The sequence below is a fragment of the Calonectris borealis genome, chromosome W (genome assembly GCF_964195595.1).
Source record: "Calonectris borealis chromosome W, bCalBor7.hap1.2, whole genome shotgun sequence".
Classification (NCBI taxonomy): domain Eukaryota; kingdom Metazoa; phylum Chordata; class Aves; order Procellariiformes; family Procellariidae; genus Calonectris; species Calonectris borealis.
In genome coordinates, this window is record NC_134351.1 from 45463439 (window position 1) to 45483421 (window position 19983).

The window sequence follows — 19983 nt, forward strand, 5'->3', positions numbered from 1 at the left end:
GCCAAAGATCTGATGTCTGATTAATCTTCCATTTAAGTCAATGTTAATTCAGTATTTGACCTCTGTGGAAGATAGATAAGGTTCTTGAACAATTTGAGAATTTAAGAGCCAATGTCTTAATCACACTAATAGAAACCTGCTTACTCTGGAGTTTCCTCAGATTTAATACTGTTTAATTCAAATCAGATTCTTGAACTAGAAAATGCAGTCTTTGCTGCTGGCTCCAGTATTTAGCAGACAGTGTTTCTTCATTTTATTATATTTTCAAGTGTAATATGAGAAGATTTTAAAAAAAAGTATCATGTAGGTTGTTTACACATTTCTCGTTCTAGTTTTACAAAGCAAGCAAATATTAAAAGCAATGCCTTTTTAATATGTTCAAAATACAATTAAACTGTATTGCTTGGGATCTATGCAAACTAGATGAATACTATATGAGTGAAGATTTTCAAGTACCCAGTATTGTTTTGTATCTGCTCCAATTCAAGTCAATGCTACAATTCTTATTAAATAAAATATTTTAAAATCTCACCTTAAAACTTCTATGTACTTTATTTATTTATTTATATGTTACATAATATATATCTCTTGGACTTGTATTTATATTAATAATACATAAATATATATCATGAACTTGTGTTTATACTAATACATATACTAACACATAAAACATGTTTTTCCAGGCCTTCAGGTGGAGGCAAATATTGTCTTGGAGAAAGGAAGCGGTATCGCTCCTGTAATACTGATGTAAGTAAATTTTGTTCCACTGTAAAAGTACAATCTCAACTTGTCTGTTTTTTGTTTCAGCAGCAATGGATGCATTTTTTCCCAGTTCAGAAAAGCTGTGAATTCTGCATTTTTTTGCAAACAGTCCTGTCGGGCACCTCTATATTGCAAGCACCCTACGTGTTCTGCTAAATGTTGGGATCCCTATCTCACTGTGATGCCCAGCTGGTGCCTTCATATTAAGGCTTTGAGTGAGTTCAACTTGAGCATCTATGTTTAAGGTGAATAAGTAGCATTCCACATCAGACCAAAGGTCTATCTAGCCCAGTGTCTTGTCTCCCAGCAGTTGCAAATAACAGGTGCTTAGGGAAAAATTATAAACTTCTGGCTGCCAAGGCATGACTTTTCCATGGATATACTGTATGAGTTTCCAGAAGCTGGGTGTTAAAGATTTCTTGAGCTCCACATCATATCTGTACCATGTTGCTTAACTGCCACAAATGGAAGTATCCTCCATGAATCCACTTTTAAACCCTCTTACCCTTTTTATGCCTTTATAACTTCAGTGCTAATGTGTTACACAATTCTCTTATACATTCTGTGAAAATGTGTTTCTTCTGGTGTATTTTAAACCTGCTGCTTTGCCATCAGGTATCCACTGGTTCTTGTGTTACCAGAATGATCATGCAGTTTCATTTTAGAGCTGAGCCCATCAAATAATGAAGTACCACTGAGGGGGCGGGACAGGGTATAAATGTATAAAATCAAATTATGAACCAAAATTACAAATTCAGGTAAGTTAAAAATTGTACCAGAAAAAAGTACACACCAATAAAGAATTTCACTAGTAAGTTTCCAAGTCAGTAGCAGTACAAACATAAACAGGCTTCCATATTATTTTAGCTTCAAATTTGTCTTAATTTTCTTCTTAAATCAAGGCAGTTCATAACAGCGTGAGAGTCTGTGTACCTAATGCTGCTGTTTCACCTGTTCATCTTCTGATATATTTCAGAAAAAAATACAATAGTTAATATGCTGGTTCCTTGATAAAACCTCATTTTTATGATTGTTATTAATTATCATAAGTATTAGTTCTGCAAACTTCTCTGTGTGGAGGTTATCCTCATTGTTAGGAAGTATTACAAATTTCCAAATTCAGAATTACTTTGCTACTGCTAATCACAGCTGTTCTGTTAGTACAGCCAAGTAGTGTGTTAGGCCTTTGGGCACAGTGTTGTGAGAGAAACTGAAGCTGAGCTGCTTGTCCAGTATGAGCTGTAAAACTTTTCCAGCCATGCAACCTTCCAAATTACAGTGTACCATTCTGAAACTTTGACCATCTTATTTTTTTCATAGATGTATATCTTTGTGGTTGGCTGTCTTTGTGCAATTTTCATTTGAATGAATCCAGCTTACCGGATGATACGCTGTAATTAATTTACTTTCATCTTATTTTTCACTCAGATGGTCTTTTTGTAATTGGAAAACTTCATAAGCAAGAATTTTGTTTATAGTTCCAATTCACAAATGAAAATGTTGAGTAACATTGAACATATTTTTCGTTCTTACAGTTGATAGGAAATTCACCTATGAATTCACCAACTAAGTGATAATTCCTTATTGAAATGTGTCAGTAAATATTTAATAAATTTATTGTGTGCTTTACTGAACTAGTACAGGTTTGTTTCTAGTTTTTTAGTCTGGATGTTGTGCACTACTAAGTTAAGTGCCTTATAAAAATCTAAGCATATTCCATTATCCTTTTAATTTTACCAGGAAATTTAAAAAGTTTTAGTTGATAAAACCTATTCTTATACAAAATACTGATTTGTATTATTATTTATATTTCTTTTAATCCTGTATCAGTCAAGTCTCTACCAACTTTTCTGTTTATTTGGGATTGATGTCAGGCAAACTGTAACCTAGAATATTCTATTTGTCCTTCTCAAATAATGAACTTTTTACATTAGCACTATTTCAGTTTGTACATACAGTCTAAGATTTCTTTAAAAATTCATGTTTGCAGACTGGAGTCCTCCTCCCTTAACTCTTTGAGGACTCTTGCAAGGTAGTTGTCCAGGCATTCTTATTTAAAATGTTTATCTCCAATAGATATTATTTAGCATCTGCCACAGTAACTGGTACACAAGTGTCCTGGTTTCGGCTGGGATAGAGTTAATTTTCTTCCTAGTAGCTGGTATAGGGCTGTGTTTTAGATTTAGTATGAAAAGAATGTTGATAACACACTGATGTTTTTAGTTGTTGCTAAGTACCCTGCTAGTCAAGGTCTTTTCAGCTTCCCATGCTCTGCCAGGTGCACAAGAAGCTGGGAGGGAGCATAGCCAGGACAGCTAGCCCAACTGGCCAATGGGGTATTCCATACCATATGATGTCATGCTCAGTATATAAGCTGGGGGGAGCTGGCCGGGGGGCAGTGACCGCTGCTCGGGGACTGGCTGGGCGTCGGTCGGCAGGTGGTGAGCAGTTGCATTGTGCATCACTTGCTTTGTATATTTTTTTATTATTATTATTAGTAGTAGTAGTAGTAGTATTACTACTACTACTACTACTACTACTTCTTCTTCTTCTTCTTCTTTACTTTATTTTATTTCAATTATTAAACTGTTCTTATCTCAACCCACGAGTTTTCTCACTTTTACTCTTCCAATTCTCTCCCCCATCCTACCGGGGGCGGAGTGAGCGAGCAGCTGTGTGGTGCTTAGTTGCTGGCTAGGGTTAAACCTCGACAACAAGAAACTTTACATAATATGTAAATCTGCTCCCTCACAAATATACAACAATTTTTTAATGCTTTTAATGCTTTTTGTTATTAACAATCGTACCATAGCTACCTCGTGATATAATTGGAATGTTGCTAGGATTTCTTTTATTCTTATATTTTATTTCTTGTTGTTAGACACTTTTCAGACAGTTTTATTCTTAGTTGGTTTTGCTTCCCTTATTCTCTCTATACTTGTTTATTACTGAGAGGAAGCTTATAGGGTCACAGAAGGAACATCTAGAAGGTATCTGAGGAGGACATTCAGGCTATTCCCTGGCTCAAAGGCAAAATCAACTGTCATTAAACCGTTCTCAACTGATGGTTAGTCCGATCTGTTTTGAAATACCTTCAGTCAGGGAGATATCAGTAGGATTCTTTAGTATCTTTACTGTCAGGACAGTTTTCCTGAAATATAGTGTATGTTTTCCCACCCTTTAAGATCCTTGCTTACTCTGTCCCCAGTAAGAAGACAGCTGATCATATTCCCTCTGTGGCAGCTTTTCTTGTGTTTGCACACCACTATCATGTCTCTTCTTGGTCTTCTTTACACTATACAATCTCTGTATCAATAGCCTTTGGGATCGTAGTAGTGCACATCTTGAAGCGTGGTGCCCAAACTTCCACACAGGGTTCTAGCTGAGGCCTGTCAGAGCTAAGTACAACTTAGAGCTAAGTCTGTCATCTTAGTGATGAGATTCCGTTTATTCATTTCAGTATTGTGTTCGCTTTTCTTACAGCAGTGACAATATTTATTCAGTCTGTGTTGATCCGTAATGCCCAAATCCCTTTCTAAAGAGCTGCTGTTTAGGAAGTCATTCCTCAGCTTGTGCTTGCACAGTTGATTGTTCCTACCCAAGTGTAGTAATTTGCATCCATTGCTTTATTTCAAACCACTGCTCCAATTTATCAAAATATTTAAAAATTGTAGTCCTCTATTCCAAAATGTGTGTTCCCTACCTATCCTCAGATTTCAATCAATAATTTAAACAAGAAATCGGAAAGGAAACTTTGCATTTCATTGTCTAGGTCTTAAAAACAAACCATTAAGAACATGCAAATCTGTCTTTTTTTTTTTTTTATGAAAAATGTGTTGTTTGTACATCTTTTCTCATCAAGACTTCCAAAGCCATATATGACTTTCTTAATTCAAAAGGCATCTGCTAATGGAAACACTGAGATCAGCAGAAAAGAATATTAGCTACTGAGTTCTGGAAACAAAAGGGTGGTAGAAAGAACACACTCAACAGAAACTTAGTTTCTTCCACCAACGACACTACACCTTACAAAAAATTATGTATTTTTCCAACCAAGGCATTTTTAATTAAAAAAAAAAAAAACCAAAACAAAAACCAAAAAACAAAACAAAAACCAAAACAAAACCAAAATGCTAATAGAATTGCAAGGCACATAGTTACTCAAAGTAACTCATTGTCTGATTTAAAATATGTATAGGATGTGAAGCTTAATTTCATATACATCTAAAACTAAAAGCTTCCTAATTTTAAAAATACAGTAAGAAACATGTTTTGCTTACAGGTTCTGTGAATGCTTTATTTGTATAGAACTATGTATGTATACATACCTTTAAAAGATTCTTGTTATTCAGCCTTTTCTCTTAACAGAATGTAGGCAAGTGATTTTTGTTGGTTCCTTCCATTATGCATACATTCACAGATATTGTTCGTTACTTTCATAATTTAAATATTTTCAAGACTATTTTTTCTAAAATGCATTCATGTGAGGGGCTACCTCTTGGAACAGTACCTGAGTTTCAGCTGTCACCCTTCTGGCTGTGTTTCTCATCTTCTGTGAGGTGTAGTATAGCTCTTTGTTAATAGAAAACCCAATGACTTCAACTACTGAAGTCTGCCTGACTTGAAGCTCCAAGATAAACAGATTTCTGAGAGAGAAGATGTTTGATGTTGTGTCAACATTGATTCAATGATTTTTTAACACTCTTTAGATGATTTATTTTTGCTTCAGTCTTAAAAATTTTGATGTTCTTCTTAAAGTCAGTACTTTTTTGACTCAAAATTTTAATTTTTTCATTATCATCTTCTCAGGACATTCTTCAGACCTGATTATAAGTTCTTATACATTTGTTAGATTCCTACCTCATGATTTGCAGTCTCCTAAAAGAGCATTTGGAAACACAAGCAGCCTGTTGGTTGACAAGAGTTATCCATGTACATACTGTAACTCCTTGAAAAAAGTGAACTATTTTACCCAATAAAGAGAAGCAATTATTGCACAATTAATTTTGGGAGAAGAGTGTGTACACAGAGAGACAGTGCCAAAGAGCAGACATTTCGTAAATGCATATTGTAGCTTACCTTGCAGTAACCTTTTTGCATTTCTATACCTGTGATTTTGAATACATTTCTTGAGGACATTGTCTTTAGTTTTACTTCCTGTCAGGTATTAGTGAGATACTAAAAAAGATAGAAAAATTATGGAACAAAAATAAATTTAAGTATAAGTTGCCTTTTATGCTTATACAGAATGTTTCAGGTTTCAGGCTATCATTATGTAACTGTAGTTTTCAAAAGGACTGCCTGAAAACTGTACTGAACCCACCTGAAACTGGATTCAAACTAATGATTCAGAGTGTTCAAATTAATGATTTGGATGAAGAGCAAGATCCTGAGATAAGGGCTAGCACTTGTCAGTATTCACTGAGAGGACTTAGCCACTAAAATGGAAACTTATTTTATTGTAGAGGTCACCAAATCTGTCTATGGATTGATGGATTTGCATTTTTAGAGCCAAAGACACTGGGTTATGTAAAAGCTTTGATATCATTGGTATATTAGTTTGTGAAATTAAATCAACAGTACTTGCAGTATAGGAAACCAGAATTTAATCTGCAGGACTACCAAAAACCAGATAAAATATCAAGAAAGCAGGAACATTGTATGAGTAGCTTTGCTCCCACAGTTCCTTTAACTGCTCCCAGGTATTCCTAGCCTTGTCTGCTGTTCTTGTCAGCAGTGAGATTCCAGGCTAAGCATGCTTGTGTGTAGCTGGTTTTCTCTGAGACTTCCAGAGCTGTCTTTGAGGAGAAAAGAGGATACAAACAGTGATTTTAGCAGTTTAAATAGTAGCAAAAACTGAATCAATATTTAATAGGGTAAAAGAAAGACTTTGCTTTGCTTACAGAATCACTGAATGACTGAGGTTGGAAGGGACCTCTCGACGTCATCTTGTCCAGCTCCCTTTGCTCAAACCTTGAAGAGGTTGCCCAGGACCATGTCCAGATGGCTTTTGAATATCTCCAAGGAGGGAGATTCTACCACCTCTCTGGGCAACCTGTGCAAGTGCTTGGTCACCCTCACAGTAAAAAAGTGTTTCCTGATGTTCAGGAGGAACCTTCTGTGTTTCCGTTTGTGCCCATTGCCTCTGGTCCGGTCACTGGGCACCACTGGAAAGAGCCTGGCTCCGTCCTCTTTCCACCCTCCCTTCAGATATTTGTACACACTGATGAGATCCCCCTGAGCCTTCTCTTCTCTAGGCTGAACAGTCCCAGCTCTCTCAGCCTCTCCTCATATGAGAGATGCTCCAGGCCCTTTGTGGCCATTTGTTGGACTCTCTCCAGTATGGCCATGTCTCTCCTGTACTGGGGAGCCCAGAACTGGACACAGTACTGTAGGTGTGACCTCACCAGTGCTGAGTAGAGGGGAAGGATCACCTCCCTGGACTTGCTGAACATGAGCCGGCAGTGTGCCCAGGTGGCCAAGAAGGCCAATAGCATCCTGGCTTGTATCAGAAATAGTGTGGCCAGCAGGAGTAGGGAGGTGATTGTGCCCCTGTACTTGGCACTGGTGAGGCTGCACCTCAAATACTATGTTCCGTTTTGGGCCCCTCACTACAAGAAAGACATGGAGGTGCTGGAGCGTGTCCAGAGGAGGGCAACGAAGCTGGTGAAGGGCCTGGAGCACAAGTCCTATGAGGAGTGGCTGAGGAAACTGGGGTTGTTTAGCCTGGAGAAGAGGCTGAGGGGAGACCTCATCGTGCTCTACAACTACCTGGAAGGAGGTTGTAGCGAGGTGGGTGTTGGTCTCTTCTGCCAAGTAACTAGCGATAGGACGAGAGGAAATGGCCTCAAGTTGTACCAAGGGAGGTTTAGATTGGACATTAGGAAAAATTTCTTTACTGAAAGAGTGGTCAGGCCTTGGAACAGGCTGCCCAGGGAAGTGGTTGAGTCACCATCCCTGGAAGTATTTAAAAGACCTGTAGATGAGGCGCTTAGGGACATGGTTTAGTGGGCATGGTGGTGCTGAGTTGATGGTTGGACTTGTTGATCTTAGAGGTCTTTTCCAACCTTAATGATTCTATGATTCTATGCTGTTGACACTCCTAATGCAGCGCAGAATACCATTAGCCTTCTTTGCCACAAGAGCACGTTGCTGGCTGATGTTCAACTTGGTGTCCACCAGGACCCCCAGGTCCTTTTCTGCAAAGCTCCTTTCCAGCTGGGCAGCCCCCAGCATGTGTACTGGTGCATGGGGTTGTTTCTCCCCAGGTGCAGGACTTTGCAATTCTCCTTGTTGAACTTCATGAGGTTCCTGTGGGCCCATTTCTCCAGCGTGTCAAGGTCCCTCTGGATGGCAGCACAACCCTCTGGCATATCAGCCACTCCTCCCAGTTTTGTGTTATCAGCAAACTTGTTGAGGGTACGCTCTTCCCCATCATCCAGATCATTTATGAAGATGATATTGTTGCCTCAAAATACATCCAAGATCACCATCAAACAAGAGAAGTAAGACTACATCTCAAAGATCAGATTGCAAGATTTTTTTTTAAGAGTATAAATATGGAAATCATGATCCTTCTTTACTAATCTTCATATTTTATAGTTTTGTCCTGGTGTAACTATTTAGAAAAAGGATTTCATTGGGGGTGGTGGTGTGTAATTTAATTAACTTGTAAGGGTAACTTGATGCAGTTAAAATATCAGCCATGTAAATTAATACCTAAGCATGTGGGACTGAAGAATAGGGTGTAGTGACCAGTATCAGAGATATGCGGACTCAAGCTTTGTGGTAGGTCAAGACTGGTCCTTCTACTGCTTGGAGAATATGATGCAAAAAGGCAAATTTAATTTGTGTTGCTAATTAAATTTTTTTTTAAGTTCTTATTTTATTTACATAGTTATTTTTTATTCTCACTATTATGATCTGAAGGATTATTGAATTAAAGTAGCAACAGTACCTTTTTTTTACCAGTAAATGAATTATATTCAAAAATGTATTTTTAATTAGGAGATAATAAAGTGATATATAGCGAAAATTTAAAATTTCAGTACTAATGTCCATGTCGTGGTTTAACCTGGCAGGCAGCCAAATACCACGCAGCCACTTGCTCACTCCCCCTCCCCGGTGGGACAGGGAGAGAATCGGAAGGGTGAGAGTGAGAAAAAGTCATGGGCTGAGATAAAGCTATTTTAATAGAACAGAAAAGAGAAAATAATAATAATAATGATGGAATATACAAAATGAGCGATGCACAATGGAATTGCTCACCACCTGCGCTGACCGATAACCAAGTAGCGATCGCTACTTCCTGGATCACGCCTACCCTTCATATACTGAGCATGACGTCACATGGTATGGAATACCCCATTAGCCAGCTGGGCTGGCTGTCCTGATTATGTTCCCTCCCATCTTGTGTACCTAGCTCAGTCAGTAGGCACGGGAGCTGTCCTTGGACTAGGAGGGCACTTAGCAACAACTGAAAACATCAGTGTGTTATCAACATTCTCCTCATACTGAATCCAAAACACAGCACTAGGAAGAAATTTAACCCTATCCCAGCCGAAACCAGGACAGTCCAGTATTTTCATTTATATTGTAACAGCTTCAAAATTGGAGAAAAATTCTGTAGTTTCTGAATCATATTGCAATGGGCTGGCTTGATTAATGTATACTGAGAATTATAATTATTATGTTAATATTTGCATTGTGCAGTAAATTTTTATCATGTATGTTTATACAGACCCTTTCATTTGAATGCGTTTCAGATTCCTGAACAATGCTAACTGGCTGAGATATGTAGGAAGACTAGTAAAACTGCCATAAAATGGACTTTTCTCTTGCTCATAAAGTAGTAATATTTGTTAACACCTCTAATTTCTGTCAAACAAATTCTTTTCTCGTTCAGTCTACAAGTTATTTTAATCTGTATTTCAAATACTTTGTCTGATGAAGCTTGCAATTGCAGCAGGTACTTAAACATTGATAACAATGTTTAATGTACTATCTAAATTCTGGGTGTATTCAAGATTATTTGTCATTATTTTGAACTTGCTGATGAAAAATGTGAGAAATAGCTGTCGTGGTTTAACCCCAGCCAGCAACTAAGCACAACACAGCCGCTCGCTCGCTCCCCCCTGGTGGGATGGGGGAGAGAATCGGAAGGGTAAAAGTGAGAAAACTCGTGGGTTGAGATAAAAGACAGTTTAATAGGGAAAGCAAAAGCCGCGCACGCAAGCAAAGCAAAACAAGGAATTCATTCACTACTACTCATCGGCAGGCAGGTGTTCAGCCATCTTCAGGAAAGCAGGGCTCCATCATGCGTAACGGTTACTTGGGAAGACAAACGCCATCACTCCGAAGTTCCCCCCCTTCCTCCTTCTTCCCCCAGCCTTATATGCTGAGCATGACGTCATGTGGTATGGAATACCCCATTGGCCAGTTGGGTTAGCTGTCCTGACTAGGCTCCCTCCCAGCTTCTTGTGCACCTGGCAGAGCATGGGAAGCTGAAGAGTCCTTGACTAGCGTAAGCACTACTTCACAACAACTAAAACATCAGTGTGTTATCAACATTCTTCTCATACTAAATCCAAAACACAGCACTATACCAGCTACTAGGAAGAAAATTAACTCTATCCCAGCCGAAACCAGGACAATAGCAAAGAATTAAATTTCTCCTATAATTCTTTCCTGAGATGAATTTCACTTATACCTACCCTTATTCCAAGTAAAAAAGCTATTTTTCAGTTTCGTAATTGGTAATGCGAAGTGATGAAAATTTAAATCAAAGTAGTTTTTATTTCTTCGTGCTTGGAGACTGGTAAGAATCGGGACCAAGCATGATATCTAGTCTCATTCTCAGCCTTAATACAATGCTTTTATCAAGGCTACAAGTAAGCAAAGGTGATACAGCTCTCTAGAAAATGTTTTAATTTTTTTCTCAGTGTCTTAAAAACATAGCTCAGTACAGCTGCTTAGTACAGTACAACTGAGTCTAGAGCTCTTACCAAAATGATTTTGTGTTTTAATTTTTTTCAGCTGTTTTTATGTGTGTTTATAAGGAGATAGCTGATGGATTGGTTATGAAACATAGTTTGACATGATTTTGATTGACCAGTTTTATGGAAACTGTTATATAACTTACCTTTTTTTAAATTACTTCAGTTACTTCATACCAGCCTAAGATTGCAAAATAGACACTTCAACTGTAAAGCAATAAAGCAAGAGTCAGCATCAGAGCCACAAGATAAGGCAGGGAACCACCTCCTAGTCTCTTGCATGATTATGTTTGTAATATAAGCATATAAGTATTTTATGTTGATCTTTAGAAGAAATTAACCTTTTTTCGTCTTTATTATTTTAGCCATGTCCTCCAGGGGCCCGTGATTTTCGAGAAAAGCAATGTGCAGACTTTGACAATATGCCTTTCCGGGGAAAGTATTATAACTGGAAACCCTACACTGGAGGTATGGTGTAGCTTTGCAAAAATGTTATCATATGTGAAGTCTTCAAAATTATATAAATGTTATATATAAAGTAATGTTTGTAAATTTAATGTTTCAATTAAGATACAACGAGCGAAGTTTGCTAAGCTTGTACTTTTGTCAGTTGCTGAAAATGTTACAGAAGAGCCATCTCTGTTCTGGTAGAGTTTTGTTTTACTGTGAAGGGGAGTGAGCATCATTGTAGGGACTCCACTTTAAAATATGGAGCCCTTCTCCACCTGCAGTTGCAATAGAATTAGAGATTACATAGGTGATCTGTAAGTGCCTTTGATGCTATGGTGACGAGTTCAGTATAAAAAATCTCAATATAAGTTTTCCTTACTTAAGGTCAGAAGAGTAGGAAAAGGAGAAAGAGGAAAAAGTATTTATAAGAGTCTCTAAAGACTGCTTCAATAGTTGAATTATAAATAAATGCACTGTGCAGTAAAAGGGTATTTTGGGGCAGGGAAGAGGGTTTTAATTTCTTTTTCTCTTTGGGACAGTTTAATCAAGCTTAGTTATGTTTCTGTCATTCTTCAAAGTTCGTAGGTTGCCCTTTGATTGTTTTGTCTTTTCCTGTTCTAAACCCTGAGTGAATAAGTCCATGTTCCCCTTTGTGCTTTTGTATTTTATTGGATTGAATGGTTTTATTCTTAGTTTTTTAGACCAAAATCCTAAAAAGGACCATTGTGATCACGTGGTCTGAGCTGTAGTGTAATTCAAGTAATAGGACTAAATTCCTAATTGAAATAGTCTGATCTTGTTTTTGAAATTTACCCTGACATACTTCTAGCACTACATTCTTTCGTTTTTCATGTTTTTCAAATGATGAAGTCGTATCCTTATTGTTTTAAATTGTTCAATAATCATTAGGGTTGTATTAACATAATGGAACCATTATGGAGCCAGACATCCTTGCCATATCTTACTATGAGAAATAATCTTTTTTGCAAGAAAGAAGAGTCAAGTAGAGAAATCAATAAAGGGAAGTAAAATAAAGTGTATACATTATATGTGTCAGGTATGAGATAAGATTATACATTTCAGATCTGTTTATGCATATATATTTTTAATTAATTATTAACTTTGTTTGTTTGTTTGTTTGTTTTTGTTGTCCAGGTGGGGTTAAACCATGTGCATTAAACTGCTTGGCTGAAGGTTATAATTTTTACACTGAACGTGCTCCTGCAGTAATAGATGGGACTCAGTGCAATGCTGATTCACTGGATATCTGTATCAATGGAGAATGCAAGGTTACAAATGTTTTATATAATACTTCTGGATTACTTTGTTGTGTCTGCTATCTCCTACATTTAATTATGGTACTTGTTTGTTACTTATATGAAATGGGAGTGTTTACAAGTCAAGTTGTTAATGAAAGAGTAAGATTGAGACAAAAAGAAAAAAAAGGTATTGCATAAATAAGACAAATAATTTTAATTTCAGTAGCTTCTCACAGACATTCATAGAATCCTTCATTTCGTCTTCTTTTTTCTTGCTTTGTGGTTTCTGTTGAAGAACTGGTGGAAAGGGCAACAGGAGATGAACAGATTCCTTGCCCTGTTCCAAGGCCTGTTCCATCATTCCAATTAGAACACCACTCTGGATGAAAAACAGTAAATGTGAACATACTAATCTGTTTCTCTCTAACTAGTTCATCCTGTTGCAAACAATTCTGCTTTTAATGTAATTGAAACAGAAAGTTGTCACTATTGCTTGGTAGTTCTATGAAAAAGTGTATAATGATGCAAGTATTTGCCATTTACTAAAAATCTGATTATCTTGTAAAATTCCTATAGAACTGCATTGCATGAATTTGCAGAGAATTGGAGGTCTGTGCCATATTTTTGTTTATATTCATCCCACTGCTGCTTCAGTTTAGCAAAAAGTGTTTAATTATGTACTTAAGTCTAAACATCTGAACAGTGCTGGTGACTAAAAATTATTTGATTTCACTGAAACCACTAACATAACTAAAACTTAACCCGATTGTCGTGGTTTAACCCCAGCCGCCCACTGAGCACCACGCAGCTGCTTGCTCACCCCCCCTGCCGGGTGGGATGGGGGAGAGAATCAGAAGGGTAAAAGTGAGAAATCTCGTGGGTTGAGATAAAGACAGTTTAATAGGGAAAGCAAAAGCCGCGCACGCAAGCAAAGCAAAACAAGGAATTCATTCACTACTTCCCATCGGCAGGCAGGTGTTCAGCCATCGCCAGGAAAGCAGGGCTCCATCACGCGTAACGGTTACTTGGGAAGACAAACGCCATCACTCCGAACGCCCCCCCTCCTTCTTCTTCACCCAGCCTTATATGCTGAGCATGACGTCATATGGTATGGAATACCCTGTTGGCCAGCTGGGCCAGCCGTCCTGGCCACGCTCCCTCCCAGCCCCCTGCACATCTGGCAGGGCATGGGAAGATGAAAAGTCCTTGACTAGCGTAAACATTACCTAGCAACAACCAAAACATCAGTGTGTCATCAACATTATTCTCACACTACATCCAAAACACAGCACTATACCAGTTAATAGGAAGAAAATCAACTCCATCCCAGCCAAAACCAGGACACCGATGCTTAAGTGCTTTGCTAAATTGAGTGCTGAAGATGTATGTTTATTGAATAACATGATGAGATCAAAAGCATTTGCCATGTATTAGTAAACTAACAAAAAAAAGCACAAGAAATAACGTGCGGAATTCTGGTGTACTTTATAGATAAGAAGATTTTAGTACTTTTGAGAAATCTTTTAAAACTAATAATCAGACTAAAACTCAAGTTGAGAATGAGCTATTTTTATTACAAAATTGGGTCTCTGTCTTCTTGGTGAATCAGAAAATTGAAATGTAAATGGTTATAATAATACTATTTTGCAAATTATTTGAAGTATTTTTACTTCTCTTATGACCTATGAATTACCTGTTTAATATTGCTAGACAGTAAACCAAGTTATGTAGCTGCCTCCTTTTTTGTATAAATCCCAGAAAAAATTGGCAAGTTGCAGTGTTCATTCTGTTTACATCCTACTTGTTCATTCTTTTTTTTTTTTTTTTTTAAGGATCCAGCTGTCTATATTTTCATTAGCTTTGTAATAGGGATGAATCAATAAGTTATAGGGAGTTAATAATTGTTCACTGTATATAGATTTCTCAAATAGATAATCAGAAATGTAATGTACTTTTAACGATCAGTTATAGACACCTCTCTCTTTTTTCCAAAGGCTTTTGAATCCTATCCAATACAGCATGTAATTCAGCCTTTCACTAAGTTTCATTCTGCATTCATTCTTACAGTGAAGTAATTTACACTTTATGTTCAACCTTATAAAAATAATTGCAAGTTTTGCCTGGAGGATGTGGAAAGATGGTCTATGAAGCTGTAAATACCTTTGGGAACAATAATACTATTTATGCTGCATAAATGTTTAAGGAACACACAGCAAATGTTTCCCTTAACAAAGCAATATAGATGGAACACAATTAGCTGTTGTGATATTAAATAAAAATGTCACTAATCATTTATTGATAACTGTAATAATTACATTGCTTGTAAAATGCTGTGAAATCCCTTCCTGAAAGTCACAGTAGAAATACAAAGTATTTATTAATCATGATTTGGTAACAAACCAAAATGTGGATTGTTCTACTTTTTTATTTTCTTCCTCTGGTAAGCGAAAACCCACTTACGGTAATAGCTATCAAAACCAGAGTAGATAAAAAGAACAACTGAATATCTCAAACTTGAGAGAAACACTTCAGAAAACTATGAAGATAATGGTGCAAGAAACCATCATCCTGTTAAAATATTTGTTCTTATCTGTTCTCAGCATGTAGGTTGTGATAATATTTTGGGGTCTGATGCTAAGGAAGATAGATGCCGTGTTTGTGGAGGAGATGGGAGTACATGTGAAGCCATTGAAGGTTTCTTCAATGATTCATTGCCCAGAGGAGGTATGCACATATACGTCCATTCTGTTGCACAATGCATTTAGATGACTGTTTAGCAAATAACAGTGCTGCATTGATTTCCAGCATGGCATTGCTGCTGGTCATTCACTTTGACTCCTTTTGCCTCGTTGTTTCCTCTTTCTGTATTAGTTTGGATTTATGTCAAATACAACAATATGTTTCATTACTGAATACTTAGTTCTCATGGTCTTTAATGCACTTAAAAAGAAGTGGGTGCATTTTTTTTAATTCATTAGTTATGGTTGTATGGTAAAAGTAATTTTGTGTATGATTTTAATGCATATGGTAGAATCTGATAGTCATACATGAAATTTTAGAATAGAAAGAATCCAGAAATGTCTCTTAAGTTCATGTTATTAAGAACTCAGGAAGTGTGTATGGGCAATTAGTTGAAAGCTTAGCTCAAAAAAGACAATGTTAGTGTTGCAATCTTAGTGTTATCAGTTTTGGGCCCCCGAATACAGGAAAAGGATTGATTCACTGGAGTGAGTTCAGTTCAGTGAGGGGCCACTAAGATTATCGGGGGCTGGTGCACTTGCCCCTCTGTGAGGAGAGGCTGAGGGAACTGGGTTTATTTAGCCTGGAGAAGAGAAGGTTTGTGGGGATCTAGTATCAACCTTCCAATACCTATGAGGAGGAGGTTATGGAGAAGACCGAGCCAGACTGTTCACAGTGGTGGGTACACGGTGGGAGGAGAGACAATGGCTATAAATTGAAACAAGAGAGGTGCTGACCAAATGGAAGGAAAAACTTTTTCCCCAGGAGGACAGTCCAGTAGTGGATCAGGTTGCCCAGAAAGGTATTACAGTTTCCATCTTTGGAGGTTTTCACGACCCAGCCGGGTAAAGCACTGAGTAACTTGGTCTGATCTCCTAGCTGACCCTGCTTGTAGCAGGAGGTTGGACTAAATGACTCTCTGAGGTCCTTTCCAGCCTGAATTATCCTATGATCATTTTATACATTAATTACTTGTGATACACTGTTGAAAAAACTTTATTAGCATTTAAAAAAAGGAATTCCTGACTACATGGTAAATTCTTGCTATCACTTTCAAATTTGTGTCTGAAATTTGAAGAGTTTTCTGTTATATCACATGAAAGAAAATGTTGAAGTACATTTGAATCCCATATCTCTTACTAATTTTTAGTAGTAAGTAATTTATTAATGGTTAGTTTCATGACTAATATTGTTTAAGATAAACAACAAGAAATAAAATTTATCTTTATCTTATAGGCTATATGGAAGTGATTCAAATTCCAAGAGGTTCTGTGCACATTGAAATAAGAGAAGTGGCAATGTCAAAGAACTACATTGGTAAGAGCATGATTTAAAAAGCAGACTGTTATTAAGTTAGAGTTTATGATGTGATTTGAAGGTACATTTTCTGGTTTAGCCAAACCATACACATAGTAGAAGCAGCAGAGGGAATGGTAGCTGTTAATATTAGGTTGTGGTCAGACAGTTGCAGCAGTTGGTTAGGATGTATTCTCCTGAGTGGAGCTAATGAAATACATCATGTGATTCCTCCTTGTCCACTCAGTGCAAAATCAGGTCAACTTCACTATAGTTATAGTGTCAGACTTGAGCTGAAGTGAATAAGGAACATTCAAATGATATACTGTCCCACTCTGAGGTAGTGTCTTCCACCTGGGGAAGTCTCTGATCTTGGGGAATTGTACTGTTTTAAAACACCATTTTATTCTTGGAATGATTATTAAGTAACCATGGCTGTTGATGAAATGCTCCTTATCTTAAGGCAATTTAATGTATGTATTCCACAGTGTTTCTGTGTTGCTGTGTTGTAGGGACTTAATGCCATCCCTGTTTTATAGATAAGGAAAATGAGGTGCAGAAAAACTAGGTGCTTAATTGAGATAATTCAGGAAGCTTGTGGTGAAGCACAGAATTAAATTCAAATTCCCAGATTATCGTTCCTTTCTTCAAAGACTGTGCTAAATTTGCTTTCTGTTTTTTTAATATTGATGCATACAAATCTGGCTTTGTTGAACTCAAGACAACATGCATTTCTGAAAGTCTCTGTACCCTGATTTGCATATCATTCAGTTCATAGTACTTAGTCAAAAATAGATCAGAGAGCTGATTAGTTAATTGTACAGCAAACTAACAGATTAACACAACCAAAAACTATTACTTGTTTAGGCTGAACAGCAGCTGACTAGGCTACTTTGTCAGTCTGTGCCTCATGTAGTTATATATAACACTAGCGTGTTGAAAAGAATTATGATGCCTGTATGTGTGAGTTTGAAGGGCAATTATTCTCCTAGGTACATTAATCCTAAATTGATTCTATTGATAATAATGGTACCTTTTACTGTTGGATGCCTACTTTTCTTTCTGCCTGCCCCCCCACCCTCCTGTAATTCAGCAGATTATCAATCTCCCTCCATTCTGCAGGAATAACAACACCACTACTCCAGCAATAGTGTGCTTATTATTCTTTCAGCATCACGCTCCCCCTGGCCCCTCCCCTATGTCAAAATATACTGTGGGTAAGGTTGCTCATATATCCTATATTGACATTTCAGAGATGGTGGGAGAGACATACAATGCATCCTATCATGGTCGTTTTCTGCTAAGAACCATATTGTCAAAAGAGCATTTTGTAACATTGAAATCTACACCAATATTAGTGTCATTATATTTAATACACAGATTCATATTGTGTTTCTGATTCCATGGGTAGCTGAAAACCAGAATAAAGAAGATACTTAGCTACTACAATTAAGTTTGTTATTCCTCTAATTTATAAGCAGAGGAAAGTGATCTGGAAAAGCATTTAGATCAGCACCATCTGTATAAAATGAATGAAAAATGTCAATTTTTTGGCTTAAATAAAAAATATAGACAACTTCTTTGGTATTTAATCTGGCCACAGATCTAAAAATATAAAGCGGTACATAAATACTTTTTTAATGTGTTTGTCACAATTTCAAGGGGTTTCCTGAGTTTCAGGCTCTCTCCTCACTGCCTTGCTTCATGCCACAGAAGCCCTGGTTAACACCAATGGGGGATTCCTCTCCTTCACTAGTTCCTTGTGTTTCCAACTTTCAAAGCTGCGATTATATCCTAATGAAAGATAATTTTACTAAGTCGCAGGGGCCATTTCATTTTGTGTTGGGATGTTTTGTACTGTGAGTGTGAACCAGATCACTATTTTAGGATCACCAGTTTCTGGGGAAAGAAAAGCTTCTAGTTTGTCTGCTCCCTAAAAAGAACTGTACAAGCACTATGGTAATTAAAAATGAGTTTATGTTAAAATACATACCTTGAGGGTATTGTTTTATAGATATTTCTTTAGTGGCAGTGTCAACTTCACAGCTCCTTCCCTGTCTTTATGGAGTTCCCTCTGTTGTTCCAGGACAACTGTTTGTGTGGCCACACCATGAACCAGATTAGAGAACTGATTCAGCTGAAAATAACCATTTACACATATTTTGTTTTATGTGCACTGCTGCCAAATATGTGACCACAGTCTAAAAAATCAATTTCTCCATTTGGAAATATACAAAAAAGGAAAAAATAAAACCCTCTTCCTCTGTAGCTCCTCACACTGGCTTCAAGGTTTCTTCTATGTTCCTTTCAGTTAGCAGGCTTTCAAACTAACTTACAACAAATATCTCACAGTTCCTTAAACTAAGATCCAGTTCTTTTGCAAGCCATGGCCTCAAATTTAGGCTGCAGTTACACATTTGGCAACTTCAGTTAGCTCAATCAGCACCTGTCCTCCCTCCCCCTGTCTCTGGCTGATCGTTTCTGCACCAATATGACTCCTAGTGTTGTGACAGCAAAAGCACGTTTCTGCAGCTGCATAAATAATTCAATATTTTCAACTGATCTTTCAAAAAAATAACCCAGCAACAGCAAAATTGCCTGTTTTCAGAGCTGCTGAAAAAATGTATGTTTAGTAATGCTGTTATCTTCCCTTAAATGGATTGATCTGAGGTGACATCTTCCCTTATATTCCCCTTATGCAACAGGGTGTTGTGTGCTAATTTCTTGTGGGCTTCCTGCATTCTCAAGTTCTCATAAATTATTTGATTAGGATATTAACTTGTTCCTTCTGTCTCATATGCTAATAGCATTATGCCACTGCTTCATCATTGTCATATAATTATATTATTGGAATGCTATTCACAGCTGTGTGGCCTTCACCTATGTATAACAACTGACGTTAAGCTAATCTATTTACAGAATGCAAATGCATTTTTCTTTGGCAGTCAGGTAAAAAATGAACTGCTTTGCTTCTGGGTATACATTAATTTAAGTGTATATAGCATACATACAATTGATAGCATATAATTTCAGAATGATTAATTATGTAAACAATGTATGAGAACATTTGTTCTCCTGTGCTCATTTATATGTCTCATTTGTTGTTGTTCATATGTCTCAAATAATATAAGTAAAGTATTCACTTCATTATTTGCTCTTAGTAGATACTAGACATACTGACGAGAAAATGTTTGGGATTGAGTGGCACAGTAAGAGACTTTAATATGTCTTGGTGGCTTTGGGAGACCCTGTGACCCTCTTTTAATTAAGCTAGATTTTGTGAAAGCAGGATGGATAGAAATTTTTGCTATGTGGAAATAAGACCACTAATGAAAAAAATACTGATGTTCAGCTGTAACATAGTTATTTCATATACCCGCTTAAAATAGATAAACAGTGGAAGTACTGTTCCTTTCTTTTAGTACAGTACTGCTTGCAATTTGTCATCTTCTCCTATACTCACTTTTTTTACTATCTCCTTC

General features: G+C 37.1%; 1 protein-coding gene and 1 long non-coding RNA gene across 4 annotated transcripts in view; both read left to right on the forward strand.

Annotated features, from left to right (window-relative positions):
- The window catches only part of LOC142074739 (uncharacterized), a 450900-nt gene that overhangs the window by 262453 nt on the left and 168464 nt on the right, over positions 1–19983 (forward strand). The gene's annotated exons all lie outside the window — the stretch shown is intronic.
- The window catches only part of LOC142074782 (A disintegrin and metalloproteinase with thrombospondin motifs 6-like), a 204159-nt gene that overhangs the window by 138760 nt on the left and 45416 nt on the right, over positions 1–19983 (forward strand). For all 3 annotated transcript variants that reach the window (XM_075135655.1, XM_075135656.1, XM_075135654.1), the window contains 5 exons: positions 684–747; positions 11123–11225; positions 12363–12496; positions 15067–15190; positions 16442–16522. In XM_075135655.1, the coding sequence (XP_074991756.1) occupies positions 684–747; positions 11123–11225; positions 12363–12496; positions 15067–15190; positions 16442–16522 (506 nt within the window). The remainder of the gene's footprint in view (positions 1–683; positions 748–11122; positions 11226–12362; positions 12497–15066; positions 15191–16441; positions 16523–19983) is intronic.